Here is a 21,909-nt window from a genome sequence, read left to right as displayed (position 1 = left end):
ATGTCGGTCGCTCGTAAAGCAACATGGGAGTCCTGCTGCTAGTTGTAACAAATGGGATAGAAGTATTTCTTAAATATTTCGACATCACTAGCATTTCAGTCGTGAACGCTTAAATCATTGTTCTCTATATCGTTTCAATTTTAGCTGATGTCCCCGAAGGGACCTTAAATCATTGTTCTTACCCGATGGTTCCTAACCAGCCTGCACCGCACCTCACTGTTTCCTTGCATCTTCCAGTTTGATGATTTAATGCTAAGCAATATACCAAAATATGCACACTGATTCACAAAGCAGTACATTCATGGCTTCACTGTGGTACTGAACATAAAAAGTATACGAACATTACAGAAATCTACATTTATTTTTGGAACCTAGTAACATATGCATACATTTTTTCTTATCAAGTACTTACATTCCTGCTTCCATTTACTTACATTTAAAGGAATCATCACTCAAATTTATCATTTGCGGTAGTCCAATATACTCTTATTTCACACTGCAACTTATACATTTAAAAACACACTCTACTATTGGAGTGAACTGATGAAGGAAGATGGATCAGGAGGTGTGGGGATTGTGACGGATCCATCAAGCATCTGTGTCACTTTCAGCATGGTTGGCCGCATTGTTGGCTCCTCCTGGAGACACCATAATGCCACGGCCACGAAGCGTTCCACCTTCTTTATATTGAAGATTGCCTCCTCATCACCCTTGATTAACAAGTCAAGCCTCCCACTTCTATAGCAGTCATTTGCCCAATATGTCAGTATTGCTTGCTCCTCATCAGCCGTCTCTAGCTCCACATTCCGTCTGCAACACACAATCTCCAGCAAGATCACCCCAAAACTATAAATGTCCACCTTGGATGTGATCCCTATGTTTTTGAACCACTCGGGCGCGACGTACCCTCGAGTTCCCCTGATGCCAGTGTTCGTCTGTGTCTGATTTGTCCTGAGCAACTTTGCTAGGCCAAAGTCTGAGATCTTTGCCACGAGATTCTCATCAAGAAGGATGTTTTGGGGCTTTATGTCACAATGGATAATTTGAGTGTTGCATTCCTCATGTAAGTAGAGCAGGCCTCTTGCCACCCCAAGTGCGACTTGAACGCGAAGGTTCCAGGTTGGGCTTGTACCACAAAAAAGGAATCCATTAAGTGAGCCATTGGTCATCAACTCGTACACCAGAAGCCTCTCTTTTCCTTCAGCGCAGAAACCGAGCAACCGTACCAAGTTTCTGTGGAAGGTCCTTCCGATGGTTTGAACCTCAATGGCGAACTCCTTTTCACTCTCTTGGAGCATCTTGTCAATCTTCTTGACTGCAATGCCAGTCCCAAACTCATCTTCCAACTGGCCCTTGTATACGATACCAGATGCACCGCTACCCAGCTCTTCACGAAATCCATCTGTCACCTTCTCAATCTCCTTGTACGTGAATGCTCTAAGAGGCAATGCCTCGGGACTCATTGTTTGTATCTGGGCTGGCTTCTTTCGCCTAATGACACGGTAAGATCCAAAATACAGAATGGAGATGAGGAAAACAATAACAAGAGCAGATCCTCCAAGGAGCAGTGAACTTCCTATTATCCAATACCTCTTCTCTTTTCTCCATGTATTGGAGTTACTGCCCAACTGGGACCCAGGAACATTAGTCCTGGGAACCTTGATAAAAACTGATCCCACTATGTCACCGAACATTCCGTTGGACAAGGGGCTCCTCTTTTTCCAGCAAGAACTGTTGTAGTATACCGCAGCAACACAAAAGCAATCAGTTAAGCAAAGTCTTTGGCAAGAATCCTCACCAATGGGGCTGTAACGCTCATAGTCGCCAGAAGGCCAATTGATATTGTTCATTGGAAGTAGCTTGAATTGCTGAATAGATTCAGTATCATCCAAGTCACAGCTATGTGGAGCGAAGTCTTGCTTGCAACCTTTGTACTTCCTCTCGTTGTCGATGAATGAGTAGTTTGGTGGGCACTCACATTCCACACTCTTGTTTGTGTTGAAGCTGCAATAGCTGTTGAACCCACAGGCACCACTTCCAGTCTGTACCGCGGCAACCCGACAGAAGTTTCTTGGGAGTAAGTCCATAACTTTCCACTCCGTATTCAATCCACTGGTCTGAGCTGCCTTCTTGGGGTACACGTATTGCCTGAACACCCCATCTGCATCAAGTGTGGCGCGCCGGTAGAAGTCTGCCGGTGAGTCAAGTGTTTCTGATGTAATATTGATTTGTCTGCCAGAATTTGTAGTGTAGTAGATGCTGCCAGTCGTGTTGAACACGAGGCTTGAACCATTTCCACCAGTGTAAGAATCCAAATATGGAGGATCATAGCGGAAAAGGGAGGGAACAACCACGGTGTAGGGAACAGCCAAGGTGTAAAACCTTAAGTTGCCACCCTCTACGCTGAGTTGGAACCTTCCAGCTGAGTAGTCGTTGTCCATGAGCCGGCTTTGCAGGACGGACCCTTTAGGCAGCTCCTGGGAGGGCAGGATGGTGTCAGTTGGGTGTTCAAAGCTCTGCCATTTGATGGAGCCATCTTTGGCATAGAGCACGAAATTGCCAGTGTCGAGCATGGCGGCATGGTCAACGTTGGTAACCCGGGGGTTCCATATCTCTGTGCCGGCAGGGTCCTGGAGCGAAAGCACGCCACCAGGCGTGAGCTGCAGTTGGGAGCCAACTGGCAGTGTTGTGTTGGTGTTGGCGTACCAGACAACGGTTTTGGAGGTGATCTTGTCGAACGAGACGGCGAGGAGGTAGACAGAGGCGTCGGCGTCGCTGGGGCGGAGCCCGAACGCGAACTCACCGGAGGGCGAAATCCGTGAGGCGTTTGGGCCTTGAGTGGTCAGGGTGGATCCTAGTGTGATGTTTTGGAGTGCCTGTGCGTGCAAGGGAGCTTGAAGCAAGAGGGAGAAGAGGAAGAGCAGTGGCAGCGCCATTGTTGTTGGCCAAGCTGTTGCTTCTGGTAATGGTTCTATTATGTGCTTATCACGTCCTTTTGACAATTCTCACATGCATCCATTTGTCAGGGCCCTGTGTCACGGGAGAAAAAAACTGGTGTTGAACCGTTCAGGCCGGCAGTTTTATCTATGTTGAGCAGTTGAACGTCGCTCGCACATCACATCGGAGAGTTGACGAGGAAGCTTCTGCTCGTAAGGATGCCCGCCGTGTCAGGTTTTGATTGGCACCCTGTGCAGACCAAGGTTATTTTATTGTGTGATGTGAATGCATGACCTTGACCAGCATGATGGGCAAGTGAGTCCACTTGCCTGGCACCAAGACTCGGTCACTATAGGTAATTTACAAGTGCTTGGTCTTTTCTGCGCCGTGCTTGCCGGTGTTTCTAGTTCAGTCTACCTGCGGGGTGGGCGTGTTGTTTCCTCGTACATGTTGTCTCTATCTGAGCCATGTTTTCAGATTATGAATTGGTGGACTCTACGCTTGCACGGCACCAAGACTCGGCCACTCTTAAGTAATTTCTGAGGTCTGCGCCGTGCTTAGCCGGTGTTTCTAGCTCAGTCTACCTGCGGCTGCGGGGTGGGCGTACTGTTTCCTTGTGGTACATGCTGTCTCTGGTACTCTGTTTGTGCTATGTTTTCAGGTTATGAATTGGTGGAAGATCTCACACCCTGTCAGGTTCGTGCTTCTTTCCTGTGGAAGGATGTGACATGTGTGTTCATGTGAAAGTGATGGTCAATCTTGTTTTGGTCGAGGACGCTAGATTGGAATTGGCATCAGATATATTGAAAACGTGGATGTGACTTGTGAGCGACTCAGTCGATGCAGGAGTCTCGCCTGCCGGCCTTCAGTTTCCAAGTTTTAACTATGGCCTGATTGAAACAAGGATTTTTCCCTTTTCCATTTCATGGTTGCTAGTATCAGGTTTAACTTAATAAAAGGTTGCTTAATTTTCAGTAATAACCAGTTTCAATCTACTTTTGGCGCGCCAGCAGACTACGGATGCAATAATAGAAATTGGAAGCCACCAAAATTTGCCCTTTGAGCTGCACAAAAATAAAATGCCCTCGGAGACTTTGTAGGGTGTCAAACGCCATCACAAAAATGAAAAGAAAACACACACTGATATCTGCCACACGTGTGGTAGGGAAGGAGGCGTAATCTTTTTGGATTTTCTGCTTTTAAAATGTTTTATCTCTTAAATAAAAATCCGATTGAAAATCCGCTTTCAAATCTGTCGCGGCGAGATCTTCGAAACTAGATCTCATATCGATATGTTTCGCTGACTTTTTTTTTGGGTTAAAAGTTATCCGTCTATTGCACATAAATTGCCATGGTGTTTTCATTGAAGTTGCCATGATATGTTTCAATTACCTTTTCTTCTATGTTTAAATTAAATTTTGACATATTATATTTTTTTAAGAAACTAAACTTTCCATGGTGAATTACTAAAATTTGCCATGATCCATGAAATAATTTTGACATGGTTCATAATTAAAAAGAAATATGTCGTCAAATTACTTTAAAAATGCAAGATCAATGACTTAAATTTGCCCTGAACCATGCACTAATATTTGCCATGGTCCATACAAAAAATAATTTTCATGGTCAAAATACTAAAATTGCCATGATCTATAAACTAAATTTGCCATGTTGAATTACTAAAAAATGTCATGATCCATGAATTAAATTTGCCATGGTTAATTACTAAAAATTTCCATGGTCAATTAATAAAAATTACCGTAAAAAGTAGTTGAAATACAATGGTAGCTTTAAATCTAGAATAAAAAACTAGATGGAACATGTCATGGCAACTTTAGTGTAAACACTATGGCAACGTTAGTGTAAACATCATGGCAACTTTTGGCTCAAAAAAAATATCGCTGAAATATATCAACATTGGATCTAGTTTTGAAGATCTTGTCGAGACGGATTTAATGGTGAAAACGGATTTTTAATCAGATTTTTATTTAAGAGATAAAACATTTTTAAGTTTGAAAACCAAAAGATTCTTGCTGATCTCATCTGTTTTGACGTGGATAATAAATGATAGTGGAGGCGTTTGGGCCATGTTGCTTCGTGCCACACGTGTGGTACTTATCATTTAGGAAGAAAAATAGTGGGCTGAAGTTTTAGTCATGCACCACCCCTAATCCGGTCACTTTGCCATTGCCACCCGTCCTCATAGTCACCAGCCGGTGTTATTTTTTATTAAATGACCTTTGAAGGATCTTATTTCGCCCACTGACCCCCCTCACCCCCTCCTCGAAAAAATTATTTCGTCACCTATCCCCCCATTGGGCCTTCTAGATAGGCGCCTAACATACACGTGAAGACGTTGTATGTCGAGGCGCCTTTGACCGGTCACGGTCGTTGGACGCACCGCCAGCGTGGCGCCGCCTGAGTAAATACCGTTAGGTGTCTTAAAATCCTGACACGCCTTTTTTCTAGGCGTCTGTTGTTTTGTCTGGATGCCTCCATAGTAGGCTCGTCGTTTTATCTACATGCCCTCATAGTCCTACAGACCCGCTGGACTGACTGGCGTGTCTTTTTTTGGCTAGAGCGTCTGAGTTATTTTACACAGGTAGACCCTCGGATTGATTATGTCAAGCCATCCAACCTCGTTTACTAAACTAGTCTAGCTGTTTGGCGTGTCATATGAAACTTATCATATCCTCCAACATACCCATTTCTCCGACCGCGAAATTGATAGGCGTGTTTAGTCTCTTTAAATATGTTTGCCCCGCATCGGAATCATCGACACATCCCCATTCTCGCGCAAAACCCCCATTTGTGGCCACCAGAGCTTCTTTCCCTCCCTATCCATCAAGGATGCTGCCATTCCCTGGCATCAAGGACGCCGTCATTCCCTGTGGCCGTCGGAGCTTGTTCCCATCCCCATCCCCGGAGGAGGTATTTGTCTTCTCCGTCGCCATCGACTCCTTGTCTTACAAGTATCACCGGTGACGACCCCCTTCCGATCTGCCGCAAGGCAAGTGTTTCTTGTGTGTTGAGATTAATCATGAACTCTGCGAGTAGGTGTGAGGCCATGCTCTGGATGTTTTAGAATATCTAATAGGGCATAAACTTGTAAAATATTTAGTTACTTGTCTGTTAGGGCCCCCTTTTGACCTGCCTTAAGGGCAAGTGTTTCTTGTTTGTTGAGATGAATCATGACCTTTGTTGTAGGTGTGAGGCCATGCTCTGAATGTTTTATCTGTTAGGGAAGAAACTTGAAAAAAATTCAGTTACTTACCTGTTAGGGCCCCCTTTCGATCTGCCTCAAGGGCAAGTGTTTCTTGTGTGTTGAGATGAATCATGAACTCAAAAGAGGAAATATCCCTTCACTCCCCTCGTGAAAACTCTCGTCTAGGGTTTCCCTGCCTCTCGCCGGCACCATCGCTGGTCCGCCTCGTCTCCTATGGTCCTTGGATCATGGAGGCGCAGTGGATCCCGACCCTTGCCGGCGCAAGGGCTCCGTTTTTTGGTGTTTTCTCGAGTTTTGTTAGGGTTTGTGACATGCTTAAGAAGAAGAGGCGGCGGCGATTTCTTGAAGAAGGAATAAGTTCCTCCCAGCCCGGCCCCCGCCCCGGCGATGCTTCTAGCATCGTCGGATAGCGTGTGGAGGTGTGTTTCCGGCAGATTTCATGGGATCCGGTCGAAGTTTGTCTTCGGTGGATCCGTTTGAACCCAGTCTTCGTTCATCTTTGTATGTGTGTCTGCATGTTGGATCCTTCTGATCTACGTTTCTCTTCATCGGCGGCGGTTGTTGTTTTGTTGCATGGTCTTACGAGGCCTTAGCACGATGACTTCCCGACTGTCTACTACAACAATGTTTGCCTGACTCCGACGAGGGAGGGGCGATGACGGTGGCGTGCCTTCGGCTCGATCTAGTGCTTGTAGTCGTCGCTAGGTGGTCTACGGACCTAGATGTAAATTTTACTTCTGGTGTTGTTTGTACTACCTTGACACTTGGTCAATAGATTGGAAGTTTTCTAGCAAAAACAAATAAAGATGAACTATGTCTGTAGGTGTGAGGCCATGCTCTGAATGCTTTAGAATATTTGTTAGGGAAGAAACTTGTAAAACTTTGTTAAATGTTTATATTGTCCTTTGCTGATGGATAAGGTGTGGATGGTTAGGTTCATTTTGCATAAAGAATCTTTTTTGTTAACCTGCTTCTGAGACATGGCTTGCAGAATCAATCACTATTGATGATTTGAAGGAACAATTGCTGCAGCATGTGTTTGGTAGAAATGATTTTATTTACTGTAGAAGGAGGGTGAAGTCAAGTGACACGATCAGGTGGAACTTACGTGGCAAGAATAAGTTCAGCTCAAGTTACAGAAGAATGTTAAAGTCAAGTAACAAGTTGTTGATGATGAATCCCTGGTGCAAGACAAGGTTGAGCTCAAGTGGGTGGTTGAGGTTGAACACAGGTGGCAGGATGACGATGGCCAAACTAACCAATGATACCACAGTTGGGAAGATGAACGAAGAATGCAAATCATTTCAGATGGTTGACTTGCATTGTTACATGAGACCTGAGGGGTTTGTAGAGCCTGCTACAATTACAGATGCTGACAGTGTGAAGTAGCCACCCTGCTGCTGTGCCCATGGCTAGACGAAGCGATATGATGATGTCAACAACTCTGAATTGCATGTTAGAAGTGATTTCATGATGTCAAGAATTTCGAATTTGTTAAGTAGCACCGCATGTTGTCCGAAAACCCTGGAATTGTTAGTGCGAGGGCATGCCGAACCCATGATGTTTATGATCTGTGCTTTGCAAGCTAATGTTACTTTCAAGTCTATGTAATTATGTTTTGTAGGTTTCATGTAGGCGACCCTGGACATCACAGTAGACAGTAGGCTAACAGTAGAGAAACCCACTTTATTCAGTCTTCTTCGTCCAACTCAGTACAATACAATGTGAAAGAAGTCTGAAGCTAGTCTATTTCGCTAGGTCTTTGCTGGCCTTTTTCATAGCGCACCACTCTTCGAATTGCTTCTGATGCTTAGCTCTATATAAGCCACCCCCCGCTACCAAGATGAGGGCATTCTCTCACTCATTCTTCCATCTCTCTCTCAAACACTCTCATACTCACTGTAATACCATGTTCATACATAGAGAAAGAAAGCCTCTTTGGAGTTCTCTGGAGCACGAGACATAGGGTTGTTATCTCCACCGTGAGAGGCCCAAACTCGTAAAAAATACTTGTGTCACCCGTTTGCATTTCGATAGACCACGCTCCTTTTCCTACCGCTCTCTTACTGTTCGAATCGTTCCCACGACAGCTGGTACACCGCAACGGCAGTGCATGACCCATAGGAATCCAGCTCAACGGCGAATGGCATATCTGGTGGTAGGAAGGTGCCGCTGCGAGGTCCTACTAGTTCATCCAAACCCTCTTTTTATTTGTGCGAAGAGGATGCCATGGTTCTGTTATGGCTATACTGAAACAATGTTGTTGTGTGTAAATTAATAAAGGGTCCGTAGGTGTATAGCCGTTGGATGGAGTGTTCAACCGAAGTAGTAGGTCATATTCTAGTTGGACGCTCAAACTTACCGGGCTGTGTGACAGGCCGGTGGTCGGGCGTACATGGCTTTGGTGGGCTGGTGTCAGTCCTTGTTTTTCCTTGTGTTCTATCCCTCGGGGGGGGGGGGGGGGCAGGCAGGCTCCATGTCCTTCTTTCCCCAAATCTATCACGCTAAAACCCTATCGGGCAGCGACTAGCATCAGTGTAACTTCTGTTGTGTCCACCACCCTAAGCTAGCCTCGACACATGCTACTTCTTGAGCTTGCGTTGGTTTTTCCCTTGAAGAGGAAAGGGTGATACAACAAAGTAGAGATAAGTATTTCCCTCAGTTTGAGAACCAAGGTATCAATCCAGTAGGAGGTACAAGCAAGTCTCCAATCTATGCACCTGCACAAATAATCAAACACTTGCACCCAACGCGATAAAGGGGTTGTCAATCCCTTCATAGTCACTTGCAAGGATGAGATCTGATAGATATAGATATAAAAAATTAATAAAACATAAAACAAAGTAAAAAACAAATAAATTGCAGCAAGTTATTTTTGGGTTTTTTGGTTTACAGAACTGAGAATATATGATGGAAAATAGACCCAGGGGCCATAGGTTTCACTAGAGGCTTCTCTCTTGAAAGAAAACATACGATGGGTGAACAAATTACTGTCGAGCAATTGATAGAAAAGCGCAAAGTTATGATGATATCTAAGGCAATGATTATGAATATAGGCATCACGTCTGATAATCCCCAAGTGCAAGGAACCATCATAGCAATTTCCAAAGGTGGAAGTGATAAGTATGGAGTGTTGAACCAACAAGGAGCTAAAGGTAAGATCAATATTCTCTCAAGTCCTACCTGCCACTGATACGACTCTACGTACAGATAAAACTACGTTGTGGGTATGAAGAGTATAACCTTAACATGATATCGGACAACTAAAATATAAAAATAGGTGTTGTTATCATAAAGTTAAAATATATTACTATATATTATAAATAGCGAGTGTGGAATAATGATGGATCGGTGTGCGGAATTGTCCTAGGCAATTGTTAACAAGATCGGTAATGACTATTGTAATTTCATATGAGGGAGAGGCATAAGCTAACATACTTTCTCTTCTTGGATCATATGCACTTATGATTGGAACTCTAGCAAGCATCCGCAACTACTAAAGATGATTAAGGTAAAACCCAACCATAGCATTAAAGCATAAAGTCCCCTTTATCCCATATGCAACAACCCCCTTACTCGGGTTTAAGCTTCTGTCACTCTAGCAACCCACTATAAGCGAATCATGAACATATTGCAACACCCTACAGCGGGAATCCTTCATGTGTGCGCGGCACGAAAGGCACCATAGGACAGCACCAAAATAAAACATACAACTCAAACCAATCTAGATCATCAATCAACCCAAAAGACAAAAGAAATCTACTCAAAACATCATAGGATGGCAACACATCATTGGATCATAATATGTGGCATAAAGCACCATGTTCAAGTAGGGGATTACAGCGGGGTGTGAGAGAGTGGACCACATAAAAGAGATGAGGATGGTGATGACGATGGTGATGTTGATGAAGACGATCACCACGGCGATGGTTCCCCCGATGGCACTCCTGCGCCACCAAGAGAGAGGGGGAGCGATTCTCCCCTTTGTGCTTCCTCCTCCATGGCCTCCCCCTTAGATGGGGAAAGATTCTCCCTCTGGTCCTTGGTCTCCACGGCGATGGTGACCCCTCCGTCTCCCTCCTCCATGGCCTCCGGTGATGTTGGCCCCCTCCGGCAGGGTGCCAGAGAGGGCCTAGATTGGTTTTTCGTGGCTACAGAGGCTTACGGCAGCGGAACTCCCGATCTCCCTTCTGTTCTGGGGTTTTTAGGATCTATAGGAGGGGTTGGTGTCGGTTTCACGTCAGGGGGCCCCACAAGGCGATGATAAGGACGGAGGGCGCGCCCTGGGGCGGGGGGGGGGGGAGTCGCCCCCACCCTTGTGGTGGCCCCGGGACTCCTCTTCGGTATCTTTTCCTTCCAATATTTTTTATATTTTCCAGAAAAATTCTCCGTTAATTTTCAGCTCGTTCCGAGAACTTTTGTTTCTGCACAAAAACAACACCACGGTAGTTGTGCTGAAAACAGCATCAGTCCGGGTTATTTATAATCAAATCATACCAAAATCATATGAAATTGTTGTAAACATGGCATGAATACTTCATAAATTATAGATACATCGAAGACGATGAGCATCCCCAAGCTTAATTCCTGCTCGTCCTGAGTAGGTAAATGATAAAAGAAATAATTTATGAAGTGTGAATGCTATCAAGTGCACAAGTTTGATCAATGAAAGTTCCAAGCACTTTTTCTAGCATTATTCTTTATCATAAACAGTAGCTCATCTTCATAAAACTTCTCATGATCAAGTAACGAGCTATTCACATGTTAAAGTATAGACCATAAAATTTCTTGAAAACTAACAAACTATGTTCTCAGTCATCAAACAATTGCAATTCATCTTATTTTTAGGAAGGGTCTATGTAAGAGCTTTGATTTAGAAAATTCCACATACTCAACTATCATTTAATCTTTCACAATTGCTAACACTCACGTGATATTTATGGGTTCAAAGTTTTAATGGGACACAGAGAAAGATAGGGGCTTATAGTTTCGCCTCCCAACCTTTTACCTGAAGGGTAATGTCAACAATAATACTTTATGAAAACCTACATCCGAGTGGATATATATATATATATATATATATATATATATATATATATATATATATATATATATATATATATCAGGATTTCTCCAACACATAGTGCTTGCCAAAGGAAAAAGTGTAAAAAGGAAAGGTGATGATAACCATGACTCTTGTATAAGGGTAGAAGATAAAAGTAAAAGATAGGCCCTTCGCAGAGGGAAGCAGAGATTGTCATGCGATTTTATGGTTGGATGCACAAAATCTTAATGCAAAAGAACGTCACTTTATATTGCCGCTTGTGATAAAGACCTTTATTATGCAGTCCGTCGCTTTTATTTCTTCCATATCATATGTTCGTATAAAGCTTATTTTCTTCACACTAATAGATCATACATATTTAGAGAGCAATTTTTATTGCTTGCACTGATGACAACTTACTTGAAGGATCTTACTCAATCCATAGGTAGGTATGGTGGACTCTCATGGCAAAACTGGTTTAAGGGATGTTTGGAAGCACAAGTAGTATCTCTACTTGGTGCAAAGAATTTGACTAGCATGAGAGGGGAAGACAAGCTCAACATATTAGAGGATCCATGACAATATAACTTCTATTCGGATATAAGAAAACATAACCCATTATGTTGTCTTCCTTGTACAACACCAACTTTTTAGCATGTCATATTTTAATGAGTGCTCACAATTACAAAAGATGTCCAAGATAGTATGTTATATGTGAAATCTCTCTTCCTTCAATATTCTTTCATGAATTGTTCAAGTGACCAATTTTGAGTTTGCTAACTTTAAATAAATTTTACCACCTACACTTCTTATAATTGAAGTCATTACTCCCCATGGGACAAGCATATGAAGCATATAAAATTTCAGATCTATGATATTCAATTCATTCAACCATTTACTCATAGGATATAAGTGAAGAAGGTGAGTAAATGACAAACTACTCCAAAAAGATATAAGTGAAGGACAATGAGTAGTCAAATAATTAACTAGCCATGGGAGGACTCTCTCTCATTCAAGATTTCAGATCCAATGATTTTATTCAAACAGAAAGTAAAATGAAAATACGCTCCAAGCAAAACACATATCATGTGACGATAAAAATATAGCTCCGAGTAAGGTATACCGATGGTTTTGATGATGAAAGAGGGGATGCCTTCCGGGGCATCCCCAAGCTTAGGCGCTTGAGTATTCCTTGAATATTACCTTGGGGTGCCTTGGGCATCCCCAAGCTTAGGGTCTTTCCACTCCTTATTCTCCTCGTATCGATATCTCACCCAAAACTTGAAAATTTCAATCACACAAAACTAAACGGAACTTTGTGAGATGGGTTAGTATGAGAAAGACAAATCTTTCACTTTGGTGCTGTCAAGACAAGATCCATAATTTTTCTCACACAATGCCTACTGCACCATATCATTTGTACCATTTATATTGAGCAATATAAGCCTTAGAAACTAGAAAACAAGCAAACTATGCATTGAAAACAGAATCTGTCAAAAACAGAACAGTCTGTAATGATCTGAATAACAACCATACTTATGTTACTCCAAAAATTCTGAAACATTAGGAAAACATAGAAAATTTGTATATCAATCATCTGTAAAAAATTCAGAAGTTTTCAACACTCCAGTAATTTTAAAGAATTCGGTGACTAGGCGCAAAAGTTTCTGTTTTTGCACAGAATCAAGTCAACTATCATCCACACTACCCCAAAGGCTTTACTTGGCACTTTATTGCAACAAAAGCTATAAAACATGATTACTATAGTAGCTTAATCATGTGGACACATAAAAACAGTAGGTATAAGTATTGGGTTGTCTCCCAACAAGCGCTTTTCTTTAATGCCTTTCTAGCTAGGCATGAAGATTTCAATGATGCTCGCATAAAAATAAAGAATTGAAATGCAAAGAGAGCATCATGAAACATATGTGGCAAGCACATTTAAGTCTAACCCACTTTCTATGCATAGGGATTTTGTGAGCAAACCACTTATGGGGACAAGAATCAACTAGCATAGGAAAGCAAAACAAGCATAACTTCAAGATTTTCAACACATAGAGAGGAAACTTGATATTATTGCAACTCCTACAAGCATATATTCCTCCCTCATAATAATTTTAAGTAGCATCATGAATGAATTCAACAATATAACCATCACATAAATCATTCTTTTCCTGATCTACAAGCATGGAAATTTACTACTCACCACATAAGCAAAATTCTTCTTATTCGACATAGTGGGAGTATCATAAGAGACTCGAATACTATGAATTGTTTCCACATTAAAGTAGTAATGTTCAGAAAAAGGGTAATCCTAACCATGACAAGTTTTATAAATATAATCATCACTACTTTTTATAACATAAGTGTCATCTTAATAATCATCATAAGTAGCAACTTTGTTCTCATCAAAATCAATTGAAACCTCTTCCAAGATAGTGAATCATTACTAAATAAAGTCATGACCTATCCAAATCCACTTTTATCATTATAATAAGATTCAACATCCTCCAAAATAGTGGGGTAATGATTATATAAAGTTGAAACTCTTCCAAACCCACTTTCAATGATAGTCTTATTAATACTCCAAAAGATATAAGTGAAGTTCATGGAGCATTCTACAATTAATATAGATCAACCAATATCCAGGCTCAAAATATATAAGTGAAGCACATGAAGCATTCTATAAAGCCATGCTCAAAGGATTTAAGTGAAATACAAAGAGCATTCTATAAAGTCATGCTCAAAAGATTTAAGTGAAGCATAAAGAGCATTCTATAAAGGCATACTCAAAAGATTTAAGTGAAGCACATGAAGCATTCTATAAATCAACGGAGGACTATATCATACTAGCATGGTGCATAAAGGAAGCGAAAGGAGAAATAAACTCAAAAGACACATATCATGTGAATAAAACAAAAACCAAGGTATACCGATAATTGTTGAAGAAGAAAGATGGGATGCCAATTGGGGCATCCCCAAGCTTAGATGCTTGAGTATCCTTGAAATATTTACTTGGGGTGCCTTGGGCACCCCAAGCTTGAACTCTTGCCCCCCTTATTCTTCTCATATCGGTAACTCCTCGTTCTTCGAACACTTCATCCACACAAAACTCAACAAAAAACTTTGTGAGATCCGTTAGTATAATAAAGCAAATCACTACCTCTAGGTACTGTTGTAAACTCATTCCAATTTCATGTTAGCATTATATCTACTGTATTCCAACTTCACCATGGTTCATACCCCCCGATACAACCCATAGATTCATCAAAATAAGCGAACAACACCTAGAAAACAGAATCTGTTAAGAACAGGACAGTCTGTAGCGATCTGGATCTTTCGTATACTTCTGTAACTTCAAAAATTCTAAAAAAAACAGGACAATATAGACAATTTGCAGATCAGTAATGTGTAAAAACTTCAAGATTTATCATGCTCCAGTAAAAAAATAAGAATTGAAACACTACAGCCAAAGTTTCTATTTTTCTGCTGCACATACCAAACAAGCAATTTAAACATTCTAGAACCAAACCTTGACACATTATTTTTATAATACAATGAATATATACAAGGGGATACTTGTTTTTGAGAAACTTCCATGAAAAATTCTACATTGTTTCCATGAGCATCAACACAAGTGTTCAAGGTCGACCCTCACTTCTCCAATGCATAACCTTCCAATCACTTCTCTTTTTGAAAAAGTTTTTAGGCATAAGAGGCAAGTAATTTTTTTTGTATTTTGCAATTTGCAATTTTTTGTTTGTTTCACCCACAACTAAAGAAAGCAAAAAGGTGAAACAAAATCTACTTAGTGAAGAAAGCAAACAAGCATACACGAGAATATCAACTCCACGCTATTGCTCCCCGGCAACGGCGCCAAAGAAGAGCTTGATAATCCCCAAGTGCAAGGAATCATCGTAGCAATTTCCAAAGGTGGAAGTGATAAGTATGGAGTGTCGAACCCACAAGGAGCTAAAGGTAAGATCAATATTCTCTCAAGTCCTATCTGCCACTGATAAGACTCTACGTACACTGAACATTTGCTTCCATCTAGAAGCAAGAAATAAAACTACGTTGTGGGTATGAAGATTATAACTTTACATGATACCGGAGAACTAAAATATAAAAATAGGTGTTGTTATCATAAAGTTAGAATATATTACTATATATTATAAATAGCGAGTGTGGAATAATGATGGATCGGTGTGCGGAATTGTCCTAGGCAATTGTTAACAAGATCGGTAATCACTATTGTAATTTCATATGAGGGAGAGGCATAAGCTAACATACTTTCTCTTCTTGGATCATATGCACTTATGATTGGAACTCTAGCAAGCAACCGCAACTACTAAAGATCATTAAGGTAAAACCCAACCATAGCATTAAAGCATAAAGTCCCCTTTATCCCATACGCAACAACGCCCTTACTCGGGTTTAAGCTTCCGTCACTCTAGCAACCCACTATAAGCGAATCATGAACGTATTGCAACACCCTACAGCGGGAATCCTTCACGTGTCCGCGGCACGGAAGGCACCATTGGACAGCACCAAAATAAAACATACAACTCAAACCAATGCAGATCATCAATCAACCCGAAAGACAAAGGAAATCCACTCAAAACATCATAGGATGGCAACACATCATTGGATCATAATATGTGGCATAAAGCACCATGTTCAAGTAGGGGATTACAGCAGGGTGCGGGAGAGTGGACCGCGCAAAAGAGATGATGATGGTGATGATGATGGTGATGTTGATGAAGACGATCACCGCGATGATGGTTCCCCCGATGGCACTCCGGCACCACCAAGAGAGAGGGGGAGCGGTTCTCCCCTTTGTGCTTCCTCCTCCATGGCCTCCCCCTTAGATGGGGGAAGGTTCTCCCTCTGGTCATTGGTCTCCATGGCGATGGTGACCCCTCTGGCTTCCTCCTCCATGGCCTCCGGTGATGTTGGCCCGCTTCGGCAGGGTGCCAGAGAGGGCCTAGATTGGTTTTTCGTGGCTACAGAGGCCTACGGCAGCGGAACTCCCGATCTCCCTTCTGTTCTGGGTTTTTTAGGATTTATAGGAGGGGTTCGCGTCGGTTTCACGTTAGGGGGCCCCACGAGGCAATGACAAGGACGGAGGGTGCGCCCCCACCTGTGTGGTGGCCCCGGGACTCCTCTTCAGTATCTTTTCCTTCTAGTATTTTTTATATTTTCCAGAAAGCCTCTCCATTAATTTTCAGCTCGTTCCAAGAACTTCTATTTCTGTACAAAAACAACACCACGGTAGTTCTGCTGAAAACAGCGTCAGTTCGGGTTAGTTCTAATCAAATCATATGGAATTGTTGTAAACATGGCATGAATACTTCATAAATTATAGATACGTCGGAGACGTATCAACGTCCGTGTCAACTAGACCGACTCCTGCCTGCATCTACTACTATTACTCCACACATCGATTGCTATCCAGCATGCATCTAGAGTATTAAGTTCATAAGAAAGGAGTAACGCCTTAAGTAAGATGACATGATGTAGAGGGATAAGCTCAAGCAATATGATGAAAACCCCATATTTTTATCCTTGATGGGGCGGGCCAGAGTGGGTGCGAGCTGGAATTGCCATAGCTTATGGTTAGAGCAATAGGAAAGGGCCCAGCAGAGAGAACAGTCAGGATAACGAGCGCGGAGCCCACTTGGCAGGCGGCAGGAGCAGCGGGCAAGTGCTTGCTTGGTAGCCAACAACCCTGTGAACCGGGCGGGGCACTCGACGAAAGGGGGCACGCTGAGCAAGTACGCAAAATTGGCCCTGCGGAGCTTTCAAAAAGAAAAGCAAGGACCACTACGGGAGGTCGAACCACGGACCGGAGGTAGTAGAACGTGATCCGCACCGGTCAATATTGGATCAAACAATAGGGGACCGTAGCACTGACCTTTTTTTTTTCAAGACAACAATACAATACGTGCCTCGCTACCCCTACTATGTCACTAGGTGAGTACACCGCAAGATTGAACCCAATACTAAGCACCTCTCCCATTGCAAGAAAAACCAATCTAGTTGGCCAAACCAAACCGATAGTTCGAAGGTAAATACAAAGATATCTTAATCATACATAAAAGAGTTCAGAGAAGATTCAAATAATATTCATAGATAATTTAATCGTAAATCCACAATTCATCGGATCTCGACAAACACACCGCAAAAGGATATTACATCAGATAGATCTCCAAGAACATCTAGGAGAACATTGTATTGCAGATCAAAGAGAGAGAAGAAGCCATCTAGCTACTAGCTATGGACCCGTAGGTCTATGGTAAACTACTCACGCTTCATCGTAAGGGTAATAGGGTTGATGTAGAAGCCCTCTGTGATTGAATCACCCTCCGGCAGGGTGCCGGAAAAGGCCCCAAGATGGGATCTCACGGGAACAAAAGGTTATGGTGGCGGAAAAGTATTTTGGTGGACGCTTCTGGTGGTTTGGGAATATTTGGGAATTTATAGAGTTGAGAAGGAGGTCGGTGGACTCCCGAGGGGCCCACAAGCCAGGGGCGCCTCCTAGGGCACGCCGTGAGGGCTTGTGGAGCCCTCCGGACTCTTCTGGCCCTCTCTCCAAGTTACGTGGGTGTCTTCTGGTCCAAGAAAAATCATCGCGAAAGTTTTATTCCGTGTGGACTCCGTTTGATAGTCCTTTTCTGTGAAACTCAAAAACAAGGAAAAACAGAAACTAGCACTGGACTCTAGGTTAATAAGTTAGTCCCAAAATAATACTCCCTCCATTCCTTGATATAAGGTGTATAGATTTTTGAGAAAAAAGTCTGAAATATAAGGTGTATTGCGTTGCACCACTCGTTTGGATATCTTTTTAGGGATTTGATTACATTTCCTTATATCAGGCAAGCTCCTCTATTTTCTCATGTCAATTTTTCATGTGTAATCTCGCCGAAAACTTGTGAAATTTTCCCTCCATGTGTGTGCTTTAATTTTCGTGCCAAAAACTATACACCCTATATTTAGGAACGGAGGGAGTATAAAATAGCATATTAATGCATATAAAACATCCAAAACAAATAATATAATAGCATGGAACAATAAAAAATTATAGATACGTTGGAGATGTATCAACCTGTCACCAACATCGTAAGCAATCCAGGTGGCATGAAATGTGTATGGAGGATGTGCTTTCTAGGCACATTCAATCGTGGGAGGATGTAAGTGACCATAATCGCCAAAGCTTTTGAATGTGTCTTAGTGTGGAATTAGTTTGCTCATGCATTAGGTCTTATGGAGTTGGGTCAGTGGAACCTTGTTTTATTTCAACTTGTGACATGTTTAATTAGGTAACAAGTTCTTTTAGATCTTGTTCCCATCTCAAGTAGATTAGACCGACAAGGTATCTGTTCTATGCCAACTGTATTGAACAGTAACAGTAGTTCATCGTGTTCCTACGTAGAATATGTACCTGAATCTGTTCGCATGTGGTAGCCAACTTGCGGATTCTCGTTCCTATGTTGAAAACAACAACATCCTTTTTGGAGGAAGATGGTAACCCCATACATCCTTTGTAGACAGCTTGCTTGTGTCAACACCTGGTTCATCACTGTTTGGTGATTTTGGTAACGAACTTTCATTTTTTGATGATAGTGCATATGGTGTGCCTGAAGCTCAAAATGTGTCAAGCACAACTTCCATGTGATCACTGCCAAGCCAGGTACATTGGGAGTCTACCATGGCCTCAACTAACTATCATTAGTCTAAATCCATCCAGCCTCGCCAGGTACTGCCTTGTTGTAGGAAATGCTAACATGCTCTGCGTGTTGACGCCGCCGTGCTCGGTTAATTTGTTTGTTATTATGGATTGTTATGCGTGTTGTGACCATTCAGCATTAAAGTAGGTGGTTCCGGACATTGAACCAACTTTACATACTAAAGCACCAGGTGAACCCACCCTGACATCTAACTTGGTTGGTGATGCCAATGTAGATGGTAATGAATAGACGGCTGTTGGTCGCTGCACCGACACCCCGCTATCTTAAAAATGTCTTCAAGTAAATCCAACTGAGGATGTTGGTCGCTGCACCGACAACCCGTTATCTGAAAAATGTCATGAAGTAAATCCAGTGGAGGATGTTGGTCGATGCTTGATACGTCCATTTTGCATCATCATTTCTTACTATAATTTTCCTTATTTCAATGTTATTTCATATTATGATGTAATTCTAATGCCTTTTCTCTCTTAAAATGCAAGATCTATCAAGAGACGAGGATTACCGGCAGTTGGAGTTCTGACATGAAAAAGCTACATTAGAGCATCAACATGGAACAATAAAAAATAATAGATATCAAGCATCCCCAAGCTTAATTCCTACTCGTCCCCGAGTAGGTAAATGATAAAAATAGAATTTTTGATGTGGAATGCTACCTAACATATTTATCCATGTAATTTTCTTTTTTTGGCATGAATATTCAGATTCATAAGATTCAAAACAAAAGTTTAATATTGACCTAAAAACAATAATACTTCAAGCATACTAATAACGCAATTGTGTCTTCTCAAAATAACATGGCAAAAGAAAGTTATCCCTACAAAATTGATAACCCACAAGTATAGGGGATCGCAATAGTTTTTGAGGGTAGAGTATTCAACCCAAATTTATAGATTCGACACAAGGGGAGCCAAAGAATATTTTAAAGTATTAGCAGCTGAGTTGTCAATTCAAACACACCTGGAGATTAATTATCTGCAGCAATGTGATCAGTAGCAAAGTAGTATGATAGTTTTGATAGTAGTAGCAACAGAAATAGTAACGGTAACAGTGATAGCAATAGTTTTGTAGAAAGTGCAACAGTAACAGCAGCGGTAGTAACTTAGCAGGAACAGTATGTAGGAAAATCGTAGGCATTGGATCGGTGATTTGTTGGATGATATTCATCATGTGACAGTTATAACCTAGGGCGATACGACACTAGCTCCAGTTCATAAATATAATGTAAGCATGTATTCCGTAAATAGTCATGCATGCTTATGGAAAGAACTTGCATGACATCTTTTGTCCTACCCTCCTGTGGCAATGGGGTCCTATTGGAAACTAAGGGATATTAAGGCATCCTTTTAATATAGAACCGGAACAACGCATTAACACACGGTGAATACATGAACTTCTCAAACTACGGTCATCACTGGGAAGTGTCCCGACTATTTTCACTCCGGGGTTGCCGGATCATAACACGTAGTAGGTGACTATAACTTGCAAGATCGGATATAGAACATAGATATATTGGTGATAACATAAACGGTTCAGATCTGAAATCATGGCACCCGGGCCCAAAGTGACAAGCATTAAGCATGGCAAAGGCATAGCAAGATCAATCTCAAAACATAATGGATACTAGGGATCAAGCCCTAACAAAACTAACTCGATTACATGATGAATCTCATCCAACTCCTCACCGACCAGCGATCCTACGAAGGAATTACTCACTCCCGGTGGGGAGCATCATGGAATTGGCAATGGAGAAGGGTTGGTGATGATGAAGATCGAAGATCCCCCTCTCCGGAGCCCCAAACGGACTCCAGATCTGGCCTCCTAAGGAAGAACAGGAGGAGGCGGCGGCTTCGTCTCGTGAAACGCTATAATTCTTTCTCCTTGATTTTTTATGGAAATATGTGATTTTATAGCGTCGGTTTTAGGGTTTGCGGGGCCACCAGGTGGGGACAACCCACCTGGGCGCGCGTGGAGGGGGTGGCGCACCCTGGTGGATTGTGCCCACCCAGGTGCCCCCCTCCGGTGGTTCTTGGCTCCAGTAATTCTCTTTTATTGTATAAAAAATCCTCGCAAAGTTTCATTCCAATCCGAGAACTTTTATTTCTGCACAAAAACAACATCATGGTAGTTCTGCTGAAAATAGCGTCAGTCCGGGTTAGTTTCATTCAAATCATGCAAATTAGAGTCCAAAACAAGAGGAAAAACGTTAGGAAAAGTAGATACGACGGAGATGTATCAACTCCCCCAAGCTTAAACCGTTGCTTGTCCTCAAGCAATTCAATTGATAAACTGAAAGTGAAAAAGAAAAACTTTTACGAACTCTTTTGCTCTTGTTTGCATAAATAAGCTTAAATAGTACCCAGGTCTTCAGCCAAGATTAAACTAACCATGTCGACAATAACTCTTAAAAATTATATTAACTCATATCAATGACATAATCAGCTAGCGAGCAATAATAAGATATCTCAAACAACAACACGTTGTGAAAACAACCATGATATAATATGACAATAGTGGTATCTCGCTAGCCCTTTCTGAGATCGCAAAACATAAATGCAGAGCACCTCCAAAGTTCAAGCAGCGACTAAACATTGTAATTCATGGTAGAAGAGATCCAATCATTATGCACCCAACATTAGCTATACACAATGCATAAGCATGACAGCATGATACGTCTCCAACGTATCTATAATTTTTGATTGTTCCATCCTGTTATATTATCAATCTTGGATGTTTTATAATCATTTTATAGTCATTTTATATCATTTTTTGGTACTAACCTATTGACATAGTGCCAAGTGCCAGTTGTTGTTTTCTGCATGTTTTTTACATCGCAGGAAATCAATATCAAACGGAGTCCAAACGCAACAAAACTTTACGGAGATTTTTTTGGACCAAAAGGAACATAATGGGCCCTGGCTGCGCCTGGGGGGTGCTCCGAGGAGAGCACAACCAAC

At 41.9% G+C, this 21,909-nt stretch overlaps 1 protein-coding gene across 1 annotated transcript; it reads right to left on the bottom strand.

Annotated features, from left to right (window-relative positions):
- Window positions 1-282: 282 nt before the first annotated feature.
- LOC109786693 (G-type lectin S-receptor-like serine/threonine-protein kinase LECRK2) lies at window positions 283-4,115 on the bottom strand. The gene has a single exon (XM_020345264.4). The coding sequence runs from the start codon at window positions 2,934-2,936 to the stop codon at window positions 528-530; it is 2,409 nt and encodes an 802-aa protein (XP_020200853.1). The 5' UTR covers window positions 2,937-4,115; the 3' UTR covers window positions 283-527.
- Between the last annotated feature and the right edge of the window lie 17,794 nt (window positions 4,116-21,909).

Source organism: Aegilops tauschii, chromosome 6 (assembly GCF_002575655.3).
Source record: "Aegilops tauschii subsp. strangulata cultivar AL8/78 chromosome 6, Aet v6.0, whole genome shotgun sequence".
Lineage (NCBI taxonomy): Eukaryota > Viridiplantae > Streptophyta > Magnoliopsida > Poales > Poaceae > Aegilops > Aegilops tauschii.
Note: the sequence above shows the minus strand (reverse complement) of the source record. Positions and strands in the feature narration are given on the sequence as shown.

What these genes read in the sequence shown, in the direction of transcription:
- LOC109786693 (XM_020345264.4), bottom strand. Translation starts at nt 2,936, where the DNA reads ATGGCGCTGCCACTGCTCTTCCTCTTCTCCCTCTTGCTTCAAGCTCCC.